The sequence below is a fragment of the Culex pipiens genome, chromosome 2 (genome assembly GCF_016801865.2).
Source record: "Culex pipiens pallens isolate TS chromosome 2, TS_CPP_V2, whole genome shotgun sequence".
Lineage (NCBI taxonomy): Eukaryota > Metazoa > Arthropoda > Insecta > Diptera > Culicidae > Culex > Culex pipiens.
This window is the reverse complement of record NC_068938.1, coordinates 18766918-18787521: the sequence shown is the minus strand read 5'-3', so window position 1 is coordinate 18787521 and position 20604 is coordinate 18766918. Positions and strand designations below refer to the sequence as shown.

The following is a 20604-nucleotide window of genomic DNA, read 5'->3' as shown; positions in this document are numbered from 1 at the left end:
GAATTTATGAATTTATGAATTTATGAATTTATGAATTTATGAATTTATGAATTTATGAATTTATGAATTTATGAATTTATGAATTTATGAATTTATGAATTTATGAATTTATGAATTTATGAATTTATGAATTTATGAATTTATGAATTTATGAATTTATGAATTTATGAATTTATGAATTTATGAATTTATGAATTTATGAATTTATGAATTTATGAATTTATGAATTTATGAATTTATGAATTTATGAATTTATGAATTTATGAATTTATGAATTTATGAATTTATGAATTTATGAATTTATGAATTTATGAATTTATGAATTTATGAATTTATGAATTTATGAATTTATGAATTTATGAATTTATGAATTTATGAATTTATGAATTTATGAATTTATGAATTTATGAATTTATGAATTTATGAATTTATGAATTTATGAATTTATGAATTTATGAATTTATGAATTTATGAATTTATGAATTTATGAATTTATGAATTTATGAGTTTATGAATTTATGAATTTATGAATTTATGAATTTATGATTTTATGAATTTATGAATTTATGAATTTATGAATTTATGAATTTATGAATTTATGAATTTATGAATTTATGAATTTATGAATTTATGAATATATGAATTTATGAATTTATGAATTTATGAATTTATGAATTTATGAATTTATGAATTTATGAATTTATGAATTTATGAATTTATGAATTTATGAATTTATGAATTTATGAATTTATGAATTTATGAATTTATGAATTTATGAATTATGAATTTATGAATTTATGAATTTATGAATTTATGAATTTATGAATTTATGAATTTATGAATTTATGAATTTATGAATTTATGAATTTATGAATTTATGGATTTATGAATTTATGAATTTATGAATTTATGAATTTATGAATTTATGAATTTATGAATTTATGAATTTATGAATTTATGAATTTATGAATTTATGAATTTATGAATTTATGAATTTATGAATTTATGAATTTATGAATTTATGAATTTATGAATTTATGAATTTATGAATTTATGAATTTATGAATTTATGAATTTATGAATTTATGAATTTATGAATTTATGAATTTATGAATTTATGAATTTATGAATTTATGAATTTATGAATTTATGAATTTATGAATTTATGAATTTATGAATTTATGAATTTATGAATTTATGAATTTATGAATTTATGAATTTATGAGTTTATGAATTTATGAATTTATGAATTTATGAATTTATGATTTTATGAATTTATGAATTTATGAATTTATGAATTTATGAATTTATGAATTTATGAATTTATGAATTTATGAATTTATGAATTTATGAATTTATGAATTTATGAATTTATGAATTTATGAATTTATGAATTTATGAATTTATGAATTTATGAATTTATGAATTTATGAATTTATGAATTTATGAATTTATGAATTTATGAATTTATGAATTTATGAATTTATGAATTTATGAATTTATGAATTTATGAATTTATGAATTTATGAATTTATGAATTTATGAATTTATGAATTTATGAATTTATGAATTTATGAATTTATGAATTTATGAATTTATGAATTTATGAATTCATGAATTTATGAATTCATGAATTTATGAATTCATAAATTTATGAATTCATGAATTTATGAATTTAACTTTTTTTCCTGAACTTCACATAAAATTTTAAGTCAAATAAGAACCACAAAAATCACTTAATTTGTTCTTCTTAAATCAACCTCAACCAATGAATCGTGAGACGTGAGAAGACTCTTTCTCCTCATTTGGTGAGCAATGTGAGCTCTCTCCGAAAGTTTCTCTTCAGCTGCTCAGCCTGTTGCCTAGATGCAGGCGATTTCGCTCCAGCTCCAACGACTGTAATAAAGCTGATTTCGAGCAGAGATTGCTGTCCAATCCAATCCCTAGGTGCAAACGCGAGATAAAGAACTGCAAATTTGCAAACTGCACCCCTCAAGGAAGTCCGCGTTCAATCCGTATAACCAGCCAGGTACTGTTCAACAAGCGCCAAACAAGAGCACGTTTTCGTAGTTCAACACGACCTGCGTCAAATGCCAGCTCTGAAGTGTTGATCGCTATCAATCACCACATCGCAGGCGCACACGTCTTAAAAGTGGCCCTAGAAGGGAACTTAGAACAACCATCGATCCGGCAGTTATGATTTATTAGCCGTAATTGAATGTTCTTGTGGCGCAGGGCGTTGGGAGCAATTTCTGGTTCTCTGGGTGGTGTCGATGATTGATTGCGTACATTGCGACCAATTATAGTGCCATTATAGTGCTTGCGGGGACACTTTTCCCCGAGACGGATGGCTCGCGGGTCGTACCCGGATCACTGAATGACGTGTGAATTGTTCTTGGGAAAATTGGCCACAGTTTTTGCAATTCGCAAGAACTGTAACTAAATTGTAACCTCGAGGAACACGAACAAATCTAGGGGAGGTCGTTACTCAAGCGCGCGATTCGAATCTAGCCCGGAATCAAATCTGCATGACATCACCCCCCTTTAAGGAGATTTCACAATGGACCATAACGCCTTGTAGTCCGTGAAAGGAACAAATTTTGCAGCCCAGACTGACCTTTTGTGGGTCCCTCTCGGGAACTGGACACAGCCATCGTCGTCGTCGATTTTCCAATCAACAAAAGGCCGGTCTCGTTACACACATGCTCCGATTTGGCCACGATCGGTCATAAATCGTCAGCGTTGCTGTTGTTGTTCGCAACATGGCTTATTGGCTGGCTCGTCGGTTGCAACATTATGGAAAATGTAAGTGGCGCGTGGCTTGTTTCGACTAAATGTTAAGGTGGTAAAAGTGTCATGCCGCAAAAAGAGGGCGCGTGGCGATCGATTTCCTTTCGGTAGGGGGTAGGGATGCTTGAAAATTGTTTTTAATTACTACACAGAAAAAAAATGATGGTAATATTCATCAGGAAATGGTGACAGATTTTGTGGCTAAAAAAATTATGAGTTTTACCCCAGAAAATGATTAATTTTCATCAGTTTTTGATGAATATTCATCAGGTTCACATTTTTACACATTTTTTATGTAATATTACTCAAAAAAAGAGGTAATATTCAACCTACCAAATTTTCAACATTCCAAAATTCAACTTTTTTTTTTCTGTGTAGTTTACTGTCAGATTGGTGGACAAAAAGAAAAAAAAGCTAATAAAATAGTTGCTGATTTTTTTAATCATTTAAAATATTTCAAATTTGCAATTTTCTAAATCAAGTACACCCAAATTACTTTTGGAAAAGAAAACAAGAATTTAATACCACTTAAAGTATTTTTGTGGAGAAAAGATTTATGAAAGAATATTTTTAAACGACAAGAGTAATTTAGTGTTTTCCTCATAAATTTTGTTTTCGATTACAGTCCAGACTCGATTTTTCGAAATTGTAATGCATATAATTTTTTAAATTCAACATGTCGATCAAAATGGCAGTGATGAAATATTGAGAAAATGCATGTGGTATGCTAACAGGCAATAAACCACTAAAATTTTATTAAAATGAAATCGCAGAATTCTAATTTTTTGTTAAAAGCAAGAAAATAAATAAAATCCGAAAAATATGGTCGAGTTTCATTTTCCGAAATCCCACACAAACCTTCAGATAATCGAAATGTCGAATAATTGAGTCTGGAAATTAAACTCTAAATTTCAATCCATTTTTTTTAATTTGGAAAAATGTTTTTAAAAAATCATAAAATGATTCATACAAAATTATTGTTGGGAAGCAGGCACAGTAAAAATGCCTTTGCTTAACAAAATTTAAAGTATGCAATTTTAATCTACACAGAAAAAAAAATGATGGTAATATTCATCAGGAAATGGTGACAGATTTTGTGGCCAAAAAAATGATGAATTTTACCCTAGAAAATGATGAATTTTCATCAGTTTTTGATGAATATTCATCAGGTTCAAATTTTTACACATTTTTTATGTAATATTACTCAAAAAAAGAGGTAATATTCAACCTACCAAATTTTCAACATTCCAAAATTCAACTTTTTTTTTCTGTGTAAAAGAAAAATAAAACTCGATCGATGTCAATCAAAGATGCCTGGTAAAAATGCAAAATATGGAAATACTAAAGAAAGGAAAAAAGTTATCAATTCAATAACATCAATGATGACAAGGAACAAAAATTGCAAAAATGCCCACCCTATTATAAAAATGTCAAAGAGAAATATTTATTGACAATTAAAGTTTTTTGGTACAATTTTTCGCTAAAATTGGAAGATTTTCAAAGAAAACACATTTAAATGATTAGCATATTTCAACAGTTTAAGGAACATATGACATTAATACAATAGAAAATAAAGCAAAATTAATCCATTTTAATAATTACAACTATTCAATTTCAACCAATATTTGCAAGCTATTTTTTTAATTAAAAAAAAAAGAAATAACAAGCCATAGTTTCAACTGTTGAATGACAAAAGTGTTTTAAAATGCATTTTACACCAGTTCAGTTTTTTTGCAATCATTAGTTTTCAAAAAATGTAAAATTTGACAAAAACAACAATTTTAGCGAAAAAAAACTTTTTGCGGTTCTGTACATCGACCTTTTTTTAAATTCTAAGCTATAGTTTTTTAAATTTTCATTAAAAAAATATTTATACCAGCCTTAGAGGACTAAAAGTGAATAAAGAATTCACAAAATATCAATTTTTAAATTTTCTGATTTTTTCATGTTAAAAAAATAAAATAAATGAAAAATAATAATAAATGTTAAATTCCAAAAAAAATATTTTTTAATTTTCGGATTTTATAGAATGTTGTTGTTTCAGTGAATTCAAAACGAATATTTATGCAAATATTACAAATTTTTGAAAAAAAAAAGATTTTTTGAAAAAACGAATATACTGACATTTTTTTCAAAAACCAATTTAAGGTGCAAAGTAAAATTTCCAATCGATTATGGCATTAGAATTATGTTGATAAAGTTCATTATATTTAAATAAAAGCTATTTTTAGTTATTTAATGCGGAAAATGTTCAATTTGCAATTTCAAAACACTTTCGAAAAAAAAACCACATAAGTTTAGGAAAAAAAAGTCAAAGACAAAACAAAAAAATCAAGCTTCAACACAAACAATCTTCAAAAAGGCGAAGAGAATAGGTACAAATTTCTGAAACTTTATAATGTAATTTTCATAAAATTAATACGCATGAATCTTAAAATAAAAAAGGAAATATGTTTAATCTTTTCAAAAATGTTAAACATTTTGTTTGCCATTGATTTTATGAATATCTCTGACTTTTATGAACAATTTTCTAATAGACTTTTTTAAACCTCTCTCAAAAAGTTCTATTGTTATACATTTTAATAAAACTGTGTTTTTTTATTTCTGTTTGCTAAAAAAACGTACCTAAAATTTTCAAGAAGGCTTTTCGTTGAGTTTTAGGTATTTTAATTGATCGCAGTTTGACATCCCTGCTCCAAATCGGGCGCCAACCGCGATGACGAGGCACGTGACCTGAAAAGTGTGCCATGCGCTGCTACCTAATCCTTAACCAGGCTCAATCACAGTCTGGGCAACAGCTTCATAGGGGTTCCCCTATCAATAAGGAAAGAAAACTGACGCTTGTTTGCCAGCACACAAGAACATGCAATGTTTATTATATCGTTTGACAGTTGACGACCGGTGGGCTGTCAATTTTTCCCCTGGGGGGTGGGACGACCCTGGAATGTCACGGCGTCAGCCGTATTTTAGGGTCTAAATGTTAATAGGACGATTTAAATACGTGTGCTGCGGCGTTGATATTCATTTTGGTACACGATTTAAGTCACGTTTTCCTGATGGAGCATTGGAGCGACGACCCGGGAAGCTTGGAAACCGGTCCGAACTGTTCCGATCTAGATCCGATGGCCAAGCGGCCCCTAGAAAGGTTCAATCAAAGAAATTTATTTTGGTCTGCGGGTTTCCCTTTAATTGAGCCACCCCCACCCTTTCAAAAGTTGAAAGGAACTATGGCGAGCGCGCGCTCGCGCCGGCCAAAGGTGAGCGATAACATCTTAGTGTACGGTGATTTATTCCATCAATGGGCACGTTGCCTAAGGTTGGGCCCGGTTTATGCAAAGTTGTTCGTTGATCTTTGTTTCGACGGGGTTGTATTTTCTCAAAACGATCGTTTTTTTTTATGGCAACCTAATTATAAAATTCTATTTCGCTGGATGCCATAATTACCCCCACAAAGTAGGCAAAGGACCTTGACGCGTCATCCGGCCAACTTTGACCAACCGCGGCAGGATCAATTAGTGTCAATCCCTCCTAGGAGTTGATTACGGCCACCAACTTTGTTGTTGCCCAGAAAACGGTCCCGGGTCAAACGCGCGGTGCAACTTCAGTAGGCTCTGAGCCCAAGTCGGGGCACGCTTTGATTGAGGTGCCATTTAAGCGGGAGCTGCTAAATGTGTAATTGGAACGTTGGCCTGGGTCGTGATTGCGGCCATTTTTCTTCATGGCGGACATTTGGAATAGATCCATGTTTTGAGCGGGGAGGCAAAAAGCTTAACCAAGAATGGGGCGTTCTGTGTGTGTTCAACAAATGAGAACATTTGTCAATTGGTAATTAACGGTGATAAATGGATTACCGTTTAAGCAAAACAGGGTGAGATCTTAAGGTTAAGATGCGATACTTAGTTTTTATTTGTTTACCAATGTTGGGCGAAGGTAGAAAAAGGAAATCGAAGTCGTGACCTTTCAGTACTCGAAAAAGGATCATTTGTCGAGATTATAGATGGCTACAATGTTTTTTTTTTAATGATTTAGGAAATACTTTGTAACAAGCTAAACAAAACAATCTTTAGGTATCGTTGAATGATCTAAACTTAGTATACCAAAAAATGAATAAAAACAATTTTACGAAGAGCTGTTTTGACATTTTCAAAGTAGTAAAACAACAAATAACATCAAAGATTTAATTTTAATCCTAGCACTTTGATAATTTTTGGTAGAACAAGATTTAGAAAAAAATATTTTTTTGCTCAGTTTTTTTTCAATAGAAGCTAAAGATTCTTTGAAGAAGAAAAACAAAACTGTAATTGAGATTTTTTTAAAGTTAATAGCTTCAAAAGAACGATTTCTCAGCGAATGACTTCAACGCACGTATCCAATCTTAAGCGACGAACTCACTACTCACAAAGAGCGCGCATGCGCTCTCATCCTCTTTCTAAAAATCGCCCCCAGTTAGACAATCAGCACAACACAATCTCCCAATCGCTCGCACTCACCTTTTGCTTCCCATCGAGATCAGCTGTCCGGCTCCGTTGAGCGCCACGTCCAGCGGCTGCATCGGCATGCGCGGTTTCAACGGCGGCGGTGGCGTCACATTTGCCGCCGTCGTCGTCACCGGCGTCGAGACAGGAACCATTTGACCGTTGTGGGCCGCCTGCAGCTGCTTCAGCAGATGATACTCCATCGCGGTCGTCGGCAGCTGCTGCGAGTTGTGGGACCGCTTGCGCATCGAAACGCGCGAGTCCGATTGGCGCGGGACGAACTGCTGCTGCTGTTGGGGTTGTTGCGGGATCGATTGCTGCAGGGGCATTGGCAGGGAGTGTCGTTGCTGCGGCTGTTGGTCGGCCGATTTGCCGTTGACCAGGACGCGGTGCGCTTGGTGTAAGGAACTTGCGGTGAGGGGTTGCGATTGGGGTTTCGAGGACATGCTCGAGGAGGGTCGTCGGTACATGACCTGGGGTTCAACGACGACGATCGCCGATTGTTGGGGCTTTTTAGGAACGGCGGGTGGAATGATGAGTTGACTGATTTGGGTCAGTTGCTGGGGCGGGGGGCCACCTTGCGAGGGGGGTGGCGAGAGATTCTCGAAGGTTGACGCTCGGTAGAGAGATTTCTTGTTGGTTTGGCCGGCGAAGCTGTTCCGTCGGCTGGCGGCGCTCGATTTGGGTTCGCCCGAGTCGCTGAGCTGCCGGATGTGGCGCAGGATCTCCGGCGGAGGTGGTGGCAGTGGTTCGTCTTGGTTGATTAGGAGGACGTCCTCGGTAGGACTCATCATCGGTGGAGGGGGCAGTTCGGGGCTGGGTATTCGCAGCATCGGATTCTTGGGCGGGCGTTCCGGGACCCAGTCGTCCAGGGCGATGGTCGGGCCCATGATCATCGGGCCGAACAGATCCTTGGACAGCGTCTGGCGCTGCTGGATCATTTTATCACGGATGGAAGAGTATTCCGATGCGGAGGAGGTTCTGAAAAGGGGGAGGGATCGAATTAGTATGGACGAAAAACATCATATTTATCAAAGTTGCTAACGAGTAAATTATCGAGGTTCGATAATGATAACGATATTTCTATTGTTATCGTTATTCCGATAATTCTATCGGCGATAATTTTATCGGCGATAACGGTCGATAATTTATATTTAATATATTTCTAAAATTGACTAAATCCAACCAAATTATGTTGAACTTTCAAGCTTCCTCTAAGAAAATATTTCTTTGATAATATGATTAGTTTTAAAGTATAAAAACTAAAAAAATCACAAAATACCGTATTTTGTCGAAAATACTCAAATTTTTATAATCCGCAGTATGGGTACCAACGGATCGAAATTTTACCTGCATTTTTACTTTTTTAGAGTTTTTTTTTAAAGAAATACTTTTTTTTTCAAAAATACAGTTTTCCGGGGTGACCACTAAAATCCCATTTTCAAATTCCCGACTTTTCCAGAAACTCAAATAATAGGCATTTCTTATCTAAAGAATGATTTCAAACAAAAAAAAACTCGTTATAAAAAATCGTTATGTTATGTTTGATTTGTTATTTCTAACTATTGACAATTTTCGTAAAATCAGAAAGTTAACAAAAAATTCCTAGAAAACAAATTCAAAATAAAGCACTCATTATTTTGATTCAGAGTAGAAACATAAACAATTAATCTTTGAAAAATTACCGAAAGCTTAACAATGCTTAAAATTTCAATATTTGTTTTTGAAATTGGCAAACGTATATTTTTTGATACTTCGTTTCGACTGGAAATGGCAAAACTCAAAGATAACTGAATTTAAAATGTTATTAATAATTTTGTTTCATTTTAAATCAAAGAACGCTTAAAACATTATTACTGTTATTATTCTTTCAAAGAATTTAGAAAATATCAGGAAATTCGGAAATATATATTCAGGAAATATTTGCAATAACTTAAATCAAAATTTCTTGGAATTATTTTTGCAATTTCAATATTTTTTTTTTTTCAAAGCGACAAAAACTATTTCATTTTTTTTTCATTCAGAACGAACAACGATTAGATTTTATTCGATATTTAAGTTTTCCGATAACTAAGAATCAAGCTTTATCTATAGCAGTGTTCACCAAACAGCGGCCCTCGGGTGAAGTGAGTGAATACAAAAAAATAAGATTTAGAAAATAATTTTCAAACGAGTATGCTTGGGATTCCCGACTTTTTGACATAAAAATCACAAATTCCCGACTTTTTCCCGATTTTTTGCGGATTTTGGCAAATTCCCAAATTTTTCCCGACTTTCCCGATTTCCCGACCTGAGTGGCCACCCTTTTCTCAAAAATACTCATTTTTTTTAAATTCGCAATATTGGTATCAAACAATTCGAAATTTTGCATGCATTTTCACTGTTTTAGAGTTTTTTGATAGAAATACTTAAATTTTCACATAATACCGTATTTTCTCGAAAATACTCAAATTTCTATAATTTGAAATGGGTATCAAATGAAGCGAAATTTTACCTGCATTTTCATTTTTTCAGAGTTTTTTTTAATGAAATACTTAAATTTAAAAAAAATCAGTGAGATTCCTAATATTGGTATCAAACGATTCGAAATTATGAATGCATTTTTAGTCTTTTAATGTTTTTTGCATGAGATACTAAAAATTTCAAATATACCGTATTTTCTCGAAAATACTCAAATTGTTATAACTCGCAATATGGGTATCAAACGAATCGAAATTTTGCTTGCATTTCACTGTTTTAGAGTTTTTTTAAATGAAATAATCAAAAAACTCTGAAACAGTAAATGCAAGCAAAATTTTGAATCGTTTGACACCTATATTGCGAATTATAAAAAAATGAGTATTTTCGAGAAAATACGGAATTTTGTGAAAATTTTAGTATTTCATTCCAAAAATTCTAAAACGGCGAAGATGCATGCAAAATTTCGAATCGTTTAATACCCATCTTGTGAATTATATTTTTTTAGTATTTTCGAGAAAATACGGTATTTTGTGATAATTTGAGTATTTCATTAAAAAAACTCTTAAACAGTGAAAATGCAGGTAATTTTTCGATTCGTTTGATACACATATTGCAAATTATGAAAATTTGAGTACCTTCATTTTTTGTTTTTATGCTTCGAAAAATATATTCTTAGCAAATGCATTAAAAATTTAACATGATATTGATGGAATAAGCCTATTGAGGAAGATTTAAAAATGAGTTATCGTCCGTAATCGGCGATAAGAATTATTGGAATAAAGATAACGATAACGATAGATTATCGTTATCGTCGGGACTATAATGATAATCTATCGCATTTTCACTGTTTTAGAGTTACTCTAATAACTCGGAACTGACTGAACGAAATTTGGCCGGGTTTGTTCCATTCGGTCCGTTTTGGGGACTCATAAGTTCGTATTGAAAATGATTGAGCTTGGTAAAGTGCTTAAAAAGTTCTACACAAAAAGATTATGGTAGGTGCAAAAAGGTTTCATTTCAAAATAACCTCAACAGCTCAAGTTCAGACAGACCTCAAAACATTGACATCGATCTCTTGCGGAAATATTTGGAAACTACGAAACGTACGAAATTTTTGGTTTGCATGCATTCAGGCGCAATCAAATTTTAATTTTGTAGTTTTAAATTTTGAAAAATAAACATTAATAGTTTAAAACCACTGCCAATAAATCATTTACTACAACATGTTCTGCTCAGCAATATTGCTGCTGTGCCGCTCAACATTCACTAATCGTGACATGGATTTGCATAAGACTCAACGGCTCGTGCCCAACTCACCTCCTCACGGTCGCCAAATGTGCGGCGTGCGTGGCGGCTGCAGCCGCCGCCGCGGCACTATTGATCCCGGCCATCCCAATCGATCGCGTCGACCGTGGAGGTGGCGGCGGCGGTGACCCGTTCACGTCCAGCTGATCTTCCACCGGGTTCCCGTTGCAGTCGGTGTCCATCGTTGCGTTGGCCAGGATCAGCGTGGCGTTGCTGATCATTTGAGATTCCAGCTGTTGCTGCTGCTGCGGGGATTGCACTTTGTTCAGTAGGTTCATCGTGTGGACGGATGCTAGCTGATTTCGCAGGTTGTTGGCGGCGATCTTGTCCAGCTGCTGCTGGACGGCGATACTGGCCTGCAAACTCGGATGGTGGTGGTAGATTCCACCGGGGTGCGAGGACGGCGTCAGATCCATCGTACTGCCCGACGAGGAGTACGCACTGGAGATCGAGGAACGTTGCGAGACCGATTTGAGCGAGGGTGGCGATCCGGAGTTCGGCTGCTGCTGCTGGCCGAGATTCAGCGTCGTTGGCCGGGACAGATTGTGGCTGCTTTCGCGGGCGTGCGCCTGTTGGCGCTCAAAGTACGAGATGACGGCGTTCTTCTGGAACGCCTTGAGGGAGGGGTTCGACACCCGGTGCGTTTTGGACGGATCGAAAAAGGTGTACTTTTGGGGGGAGGGTTTGGCGGACACGGGGGTGGATACGCCGGAGGAATGACTTAGATTTTTGACACCCGCGGTCGGGATGGGGTTGCTGTTGGAGGCGTTGTTCGAAGAGCCGGTGTGCTTCTCGAGCTCGTTGATTCGGTCGGCCACCGATTGCCAGTTGTGGGGGCTGAGTTGCCTGAGGGAAGGAAGGGGTTGAATTAGTATCACTATTGCTTGAAGGTTGTATCTTCATACCAAACCAAGTCCCAACTTGTTAGCGAAAAAGATAAATTTTATTAGTAAATGATTAGAAAATTCAAGAGTTCTACTCACTTGGAACCATCAACCATGGACGGGGGCTGCTGGACGCTGGGCGTCGTCGGCCCGCCGTTGCTAATATTGCTACTACTGCTACTGTTACCGCTAACGTTGCTAGGAATCTCGGTGTAGGTGCTGATAGGAAACAGCCGATTATTGCTACGACTAGATCGGACCGAGCCGTTGAGGCTGCCACCGCCGTTACTATTGCCACTCCCGGCCGGTGCCGACGCGGACGAGGCCAGCGACGTGTTGGACGTGGTCCGGTGCTGAAAGCGCAAATCTTCCCCGACCGGTGACCCACCGGATGATCCGGACGAGGACGAGCTCTGGTGCAGATGGACGGCCGAGCCCGGTGAAACCGGATTCGGCTGCTGCTGGTGATGGCCGTGCACGTGAACGTGATGCAGCGATCCCATCGACTGGGACACGGAACTTGGCGCACCGGACGCGGAATGATGACTGGAACCACCAAGTTGAGACAGCTGTTGCTGCTGTTGAAGTTGCTGCTGCTGCTGTTCTTCGGCCGTCATGAACAGGATGCTCTCTGAGTTGTGGCGCTGAGGCGTTCGAACCCGCGCACTGTGCGCGATCAGCTGAGATGTGGAACCTGCGTGATGAGTAATGAAAAAAAGAGAGAGAGAGGATGGTGAGTTAGTCATCTTGCTGTTGATGAAATACTGTTTCTTAGAGGGGGTGTGCGTGACTTGACTGCGGGAAGCGTCAATCAATTCGTGATTGATGAACAAACATGTGGTTTGTTTGCAGAAGCTTTGAAGGAAATTTGCATATTTTTAAAAGGGTAGCATCACGGTGTTCCCCGAAGTTGACACATATTTTTAGATTAATCATTAGTTATCCTAAAAAACGCCTTCACCCATATACGTGAGGCTGGGTTTAGGAGATCGAGTGATTTTATTGAATTTCCTCAGTAATGAATGCAAAACTGTTGCCTATGTTTTTTTCTGAAGTTTGGGTCCCTTTGTTTTATACAATATTTCGATGCCTCTGTGATCTCTAGTTCTAAATTTGCTGGTTATCAATCTAGTTAGCATAAGAGAGCACATAGGCATCTTTTTGCAAATATTGTTTTGAGAAAAGTATTTAGTTAAATAAAAGAGTTAGGATATATTTTTTGCTTCAAAAACAAGGTTAGTTTTATTAAAAGTTTTTGTCCTTAAGCAATTGCCGAGGTCTTCGGACTGACTGCGCTTGTATACGGTTAGATTAGATTAAGCAATTGCCGAGGTTAAAAAAAAACTATTTAGCATAACTTCCAGAATTGCTTTACACATAAAAAAATAAACAAATAATAATACTAATACTAAATTAATAAGGAATTCTATTATTCGAAATTTACAAAAAAAAAAATCCTAAGGTTAATTAAAATAAAAGAAATATTTAAAAAAAAATCGAAAGACGGTTTACTTTCCTGCAAAAAATAAGTTTACTTTATCTCCGCTGCATGTTGTATTAACGAAAATGCATATTTTTAATTTTTTTGGCCTGCTTCCCGCTCAAGATTATCTCAAAAAACCAGGAACAAAAAAATAATTGCTATGAATTAAAATATCCATTGAAAAATGTGTGCAATCGATTTTAAACTATGTCAAATACATTGTATAACGATTATTAAATAAAAGCAATGAATTTGCGAAAAAAATTAAAATAGAAGAAAATAAGAAATAAACAAATTCATTGATATTTTTCAATTTGTTCACAAAAGCATGGCTGTAATAATAATTAAAACATTTTGCGATCATTTAGTTTCAAAAGTTTAATTAAGCTTGAAATTTCTTCTAAAATTTGGCCAAAAAATTTGCCAACGTGAAAGAAAACTTATCCAATTGAATTTTTCCACACTAATTCTTTAGGTAAAATGAAGTTTGTATTTTATTTATGATTTAAACGGTTTTTTTATATACCCGAGCAGACGGAAATATCTTGGGAATAACATTTTTTGATATTTGAAAATACTAGGCCAATAACATTTTATGTTATTTATAACAAGATTTGTTATTCGTCGTTATGAAATTTGAGTTATTGAATTGTTATTGTAATAACAGACCAATAACATTTTTAAGTTATTCTTCGAACAAATCTTTGTTATTATTTTTTGTTATTTTAACAGCTAATCCGATCATCCCAATAACAGTTGGAGGTATTCTTCCATAACAAAATATGTTATTACAAAGTTGCGTTGGCTTTCAACCAATATCAGACCAATAACAAATTTTGTTATGATAACATAAACTGTTATTAAACCCTTATGCAAAAATGTATTTTTCAAGAAGATTCCATAACACTTTCTGTTATTTTAACAGTATTTGTTATTTAAATGGATACGGGGTGGATGGAAGCTAAGGTGTAAAAAGAGGTTTGCAATTGCCTCAACAATCAAGCCTTCGAACACCTAATTTCGAACAGGAATCTCGCAATCGAGAACGCCAAGGCAATACTTTAGAGCGAATAATTTGATTTTTTGATTTTTTGTTATTTAAATGGCATGAATTTTGTTATTAACGTCTGCCCGGGTAAGACCATTTAAAGTTTAATTTTTAACTAAAAATGAGAGGTTTTCGATTGTATGAAAATAAAACAATCGAAAAAATTGGCATTAGAGGGTTTGTGAAAACCTAAAAATTCATAGATATTTTGCAGTAATAATAAACAAAACATTTTGCGATCATTTCTGTTTACAAAAAAAAAGGCTTGAAATTTAATTTAAAATTAGGCAAAAAACAATTGAATAAAAATCGAATTTGTAGAATATTTTATAAGGTAAGCCGTTTATGAGATAAGGCTACTTAAAGTATGAATTTAATTTTAAAATGAGAAGCTTTTGATTGTACAATTTTTTTCATTATTTTTTTGCTATAACATTCTTTTTTTTTGAAATTTCGTCTTTGCGAATCAAAGTAAAAAAACAGGAAATTTATGCTTTTAAGTCTCACCCAAACAGCCTCCCATTTTCTTATGCCATTTTCTCAGTAGTAGTGTGAAATGTTTTGCCCTTTGAAAATTTGAGTCTTGATTCCAAAAGATTGAAACTAAATTATAAAAGATTGGAATATTCTACAAATGTTTAATTTTTTTTAAGTTTTATTTTTTTTGTTAAAATTAAAATAAATTTCCCAAAAACGGCACACTTTTGCAAAAATTCAAAAAAATGTGAGATTTTTTCTTTGAAATAAAAGCCTTCAAAAAATCATAACATAGTATAAAAAAAATTATAAAGAAATTAACAAAATTATTTTTTCCATGTAAGGCCGTTGCAAATATCTTTCAAAGTATATGTCGCCCCTCCTTCAAAATTGGTCTGGAAAATCGGGGGACAAATTTTTTTTCAGAAAACTTGAAAATTCCAATGGAAATAGAAGGCTACTTAGTATAATCAATTGAAAACAATCTGAAATGTCCTATTTTGCATTGATAATGAAAATTAGCACGTTTGGGCTCGTTTAAAAATATTTTGGACTTTTTTCCAATTTACATCACCTCAAAAACTTTTTTTTCTCGCAAAAAAAAAAAACGTCAATACTTAGAAATTTTGGAAACCTATGATGGCTTGATCTGTCCAGTTGATGTGTAATGCATTTTAAAACACTAAATACTTATATTTTCTGAACAGTTCTCATGAATAACTACAACTATTCCGTAGGCATTGAATCGATACGAAATTTCTTAAAAAAAAAATCGGATTTTCGAATATTTACGAATAATTTTTGTATGCACAGCAGCCAAAATATTATGGAGACTTGCATTTGTTAACCAGTGACAAAAATTGGCTTCTTTGGACATAAGAAAGGACCCCAAAAAGTTTGAGGCAAATCGAAAAATAAGAATAAAACTTCTATTTCCGGAATTTGGGGTGAATTGCTCATTAATTTCTTACATTTAACTTAACTTTTCAATTAAACATCTCTTCTTCATATATTTCAAAAAATCTGCTGAACTCTTTTTGAAAAATTGTCTAGAAAGATCTCTTAATGAATATACATTTCAATAACTAAACACTTTTTTACATTTTAAAATTATAGTTTTATTATTTTAATATGTCCTTAACAGGCATTAATTTAATTTGAATCAATTTTACGATGCTTTAGAATTTTATATTTAGCAAAGTATTTTATGTTTCTAAAAGCCTTATTATTTTAAAAGAAACGCAAATTGAAACATCTATAGTATTGCTCTTAGACAAGAAAAAAGGCTTGGAAATTGCCAATTTTTTTTAAATTAGGTCTTTAAAACGCAACCAGTTTTCAGGATAACTTTCCTTTTTGTGATAAAGTTTTGCCTTTCTTACTAAAGAAAGGTATAGGTTTTCTTTTCTTTTTCAAATACCCAAAAAAATATATTGTTTAAAACTGTAAAGGTAATGAAAAGAAATTGTACTCTGTGTTTCTCTAACAGAAAAGAATTTAAAATTTAAATCTTTTTAAAAGCAGAAAAGGAGTTTCCTCCAAATGATCTTCTGGCGCTAGACTTCGCCCAACTCTCGGTTCAAGGTCACCCGTGTAAGATTCATTTTCGCTACGGTAATTCCCGAAACACCGTTTCATCCCCATTTTTGGCACGCACGCCCCCACATTCAATTATCCCCAATTTAGCGGTGTGGTGGTTTACAGCGCCATCTTCCGAGTTGGTACGGCGTATCCACCCCCCTTGGACAGCGCCAAGCTGCCAACTTAAGTCACACACACGCGGAAAGAGCGATCCGTCATTATTACGGGTACTAATTCGACTTTTACGATTATTACCGTGCTGCGACGCGCGCGATTATTGCCTGCTGGCAACCCTGCCACCTATTGGTTTTCTGAGTTGTTGCACTGGAAGTTTCGAGTTCTAGGTTAGGTTAATTGATAATTTGTGAGATTAGTGTGTTGAGAAATTGAGGGCACGTTCATTTGCATACTCATTAGTAACAAATTATGTTTAATTAGTGTTTAATTTGCTCTCTGAACTTCCAGTGCAAAATACTATAAAACGTGTTCTGTTCCTTATTACACACACTCGACAAATCGCTCAACGCAAAATAGTCGCTAAAGTCACCTCTTACTTTGAACTTAGTACATATAGCTGTAACCGACTCTCCAACGGCGGTGGCGGCAGCTTGCAAAACCAATTATTTCGCCTTCGCCCGAGACAAATTTATTACCATGCGAGCATTCGCAGGTTGGGGGGTGACTAAACCAACTGCAGCCCTCCCCCGATGAAATATTGCACTTAGTGGCGCAAAATTAACCGTTTTACGACGGCCACTCCTAACAGGTTACCTTGAACTCGCGACCTTTCGCCGCCGGTGAAGGTTCCGCATAAAGGGAACTCCTCCTACGTGCAAAATTGCGTGTCACTTTGCACTTTGGTGCGAAATTCGAAAACGAAACGGCGCCTTTTATGTGGGGGTTCGGAGAAACGGAAGTTGGTGAACTTTAGCGAAATGTGATTTATTAGAATTGACTGATTCAAGTTTCAAGTTCTCAATTTTCGACTTCATTGAAGAAACTTGTTACCGATTGAACGGTGCTGATAATAGCTTCACTTCTTCTGCAACAATAATGTTGTCTATTTTTACGAGGGCAAATGCAACGAAAAGCCAATAATTAAAACAACTTTATTTATGTCTTATCAGGCGCATATCTCCCCAAGCCACCCCCTGCCGAAGGTTCACTTTCAACAATAATCCCAATCATAGCTCAATAAATAGTTCACCCAGGCAGTTGGTTCCGTGCGCACGCCACATTTAAACCCCCCGTAACTGACCAACCCGAACACAAAAAAAGCCCCTCGACTCCTAGAAGAAGTACTGCCCGGCCACACCCCAAACCAGATGCCCGCAAGTCCGGTCGTACTTCAGTTGAAAAAAGGGTTCAGATCCTTTATCTGCCTCGCAGCCCAGCCGCCTTGGTCCAGTTCAAGTTCGTGAGTTCAACCAGGCATTGAACGGCGCCCTGTCAAGATATTCTATTCACTTATCCAGGCAGGACACCTAGGCTCTTTTGAACGCCCAACCGAGCCGACCGAGATATTCTAGAACCCCGCCAAGTTGTGGTCAGTTTTATTATCTCAAAGGGGTTCGACACTTGCGAAGGATCGACTTGCAAAAGCTTTTGAGGGGGGTTTTGCTTCGAGGGGGCACAGAGAAAAATGTTGGGTTAAAATCGTGAACATTTGTTAACGAATTTTGAAAAAAAAAAAAAACATACAGAACAAATGTTTCTTGAAAAAATCAACCATAAATGTTTAAAGATCCTCAAACAAAATCTCTCTCCGTGTAAAACCCCCGGGTTGGACCGCGACGCGGTGTGGTCTGCGTTGTCTCCGTTGCGGATTTTCTAAAGGGACAGTACCGGAGAGTAGTCACTGAAATGCACTCAACTGCGACGACGACGACGACGGTGGTGGAGGAAAATCAGAACTGGAACTGTTCAGTTCAACTAAAGTGAGTAATTTATTAGTTGCTGCATTGATTTCAAGGTTTCCGCGCGAGTGCGAGAAATGTTTTGTATTTTATGGTAACTGACGGTATTTGTGAAATTCACTTATTACTTTAATAACATATAAAAATAAGTCCAACACAGCACCATCAACCATTGCGGATTCGATTTTCAGACGCATTCCAGATAGGGGTGGAACCGCGATATTCCTTATGAGTATCCTCGGGGCTTTCTCCTTGTTTTGTACACCCTGGAATGTGCGACTGCAACGCCCTGGCTGCGCAACGAAGCCGAGAGGGAGAAGTATGTAATTTGTTGGATTATTTATCGAGGTGACATGCGGATCGATGTATTTCTCACCCCATCTGGAACGACTGACCAGGGAACAATAAGGTGTAAAAAATGAAGGTTGTTGAATAGGGAAATAATACAATCTTTTCCCATTTTCATGTGGAATGTTTAGCAAATGATTTTAACTATTTTTGATAGTTGAAATCATGAGTTATTTCATTATTTTGCACATTGTTATATTTTTAACAAAACTCGAAAGATATTTAGTTTTGTTACATAATATTTTTTATGAAAGGCATTCAAAATCAAGGCGTAATGTTATGTTAAGTTTACGAAAATTGTCATTACATATTTTGAACTAATCAAACATTGTAGTTCATATCTGTAAACTTAAACCAAAGCAATGGAGATTTTAAACATCAAATTACGTCATGGATAGCCTCTACAAATAAATGTGAAGTTTTTTAATTGAGTAAAAACATTTTTAATATAGATTTCCATAACACATAAGTTAAAGCAAAGTGTATTTTCTAAAGCAAAGTTTTTTTTTCAATTGAGCAAATTGTCCAGTAGATTTTTAAAGTAGTCAAGGCAAAAAAATCCGAAACAGTGATGAGCAAATCGCTAGCCTATCACATTTTTTTGCAGTTTTCGATTTTTTAGTTTTTGATTTAAATGAAATTTTGTCCATAGATTCCAATATTACAGTCTGCATAAAAACTTGGGAGCTCTCCATACAAAAGTGCATAAAAACGTTTGAAACCCCGAATCTTGAAAAGGGATTTTCTGATCGATTTGGTATCTTCGGCATAGTCGAACTTTTCAGAAAACAAGAAAAAACTTTTTTTTTCAGCTTTTTACCACAAAAACAATGTCCAATTAATTTTTACCTACTTGTCAAATACAATTTTATCTACTTTACCCAATGCTCAAAAGATGGCATTTTTTATCATCTAAAATGTATGGTGAATTATGCGCCATTTTTTATATGAAAAGTCGATTTAGAAAAAAAAAAGTTTTTTTTAGATTGTAACTATTTTATTCTGAGAAGTCCTAGGAATTCCTCAAACTTTGCCGAAGACATCAAATTGATCATAAAATATCTCTCAAGATACATATTTTTAATATTTTAACATTCCAACGCCCAAGGCTCCAAATAAGTTGGAACGGTAATTTCAACTCGCTGGTTCTCGGCCATAACTCACCCAATCATGACAATTCTTTTTTCCAGTGATTTGTTAGGATGTCTAGATGATCCTAGAGCTTTGCAGAACTCAATTTGATCAAATCTGTTTTTTTTGCGATCAAAAACATCGTTCCAACTTTTTTTTGCGTGTAAAATAATTCGCCAAAAATTTCGAGGAGACTGTCGTTTTAAAAAAGTTGGAACCATGTTTTCGGTCGCAGAAATTACAGATTTATTCAAATCAAGTTCTGCAAATTTTTAGGATCATCTAGACAGTAATCTAGAGTTATGCCCGAGTTGAAGTTATCGTTCCAACTTTTTTGGAAGGCTTGGGCGTCCGTGTAAGTTTGACATGCGTTGTGCGTTCCAGTGTTAATAGCCTTTTTGTATAAGCAGCTGCCAAAATTGTATGAAAGCTTGTATGGACGAACTATGAAAACAAAATGAGTTCGTTGGTCAGAGAAAAAGATCATCGAATTATAAAAATAGGTACAAAAAATAAATTTGTTTATTTACAAAAACTTTGAAAATAAAAATTGAGTTTCTAGCTTTTTTTCAATCGACGATTTCTTGGAATCTATTGACCCGATTTTCAATGTCAAAAAATGAAATCTTTTGATTATCTCGAAAAAAAAATATTTTCTGAGTTTCATAAACGAGGCTTAAAGTTCAAAAAGGCTTAACATTTGTTA

General features: G+C 34.9%; 1 protein-coding gene across 3 annotated transcripts in view; it reads right to left on the bottom strand.

Moving 5' to 3' along the window:
• The window catches only part of LOC120432464 (protein Shroom), a 371160-nt gene that overhangs the window by 195423 nt on the left and 155133 nt on the right, over positions 1-20604 (bottom strand). For all 3 annotated transcript variants that reach the window (XM_039597692.2, XM_039597693.2, XM_039597694.2), the window contains exons 4-6: positions 12014-12608; positions 11043-11876; positions 7281-8246 (exon numbers count right to left, since the gene is read on the bottom strand). In XM_039597692.2, the coding sequence (XP_039453626.1) occupies positions 7281-8246; positions 11043-11876; positions 12014-12608 (2395 nt within the window). The remainder of the gene's footprint in view (positions 1-7280; positions 8247-11042; positions 11877-12013; positions 12609-20604) is intronic.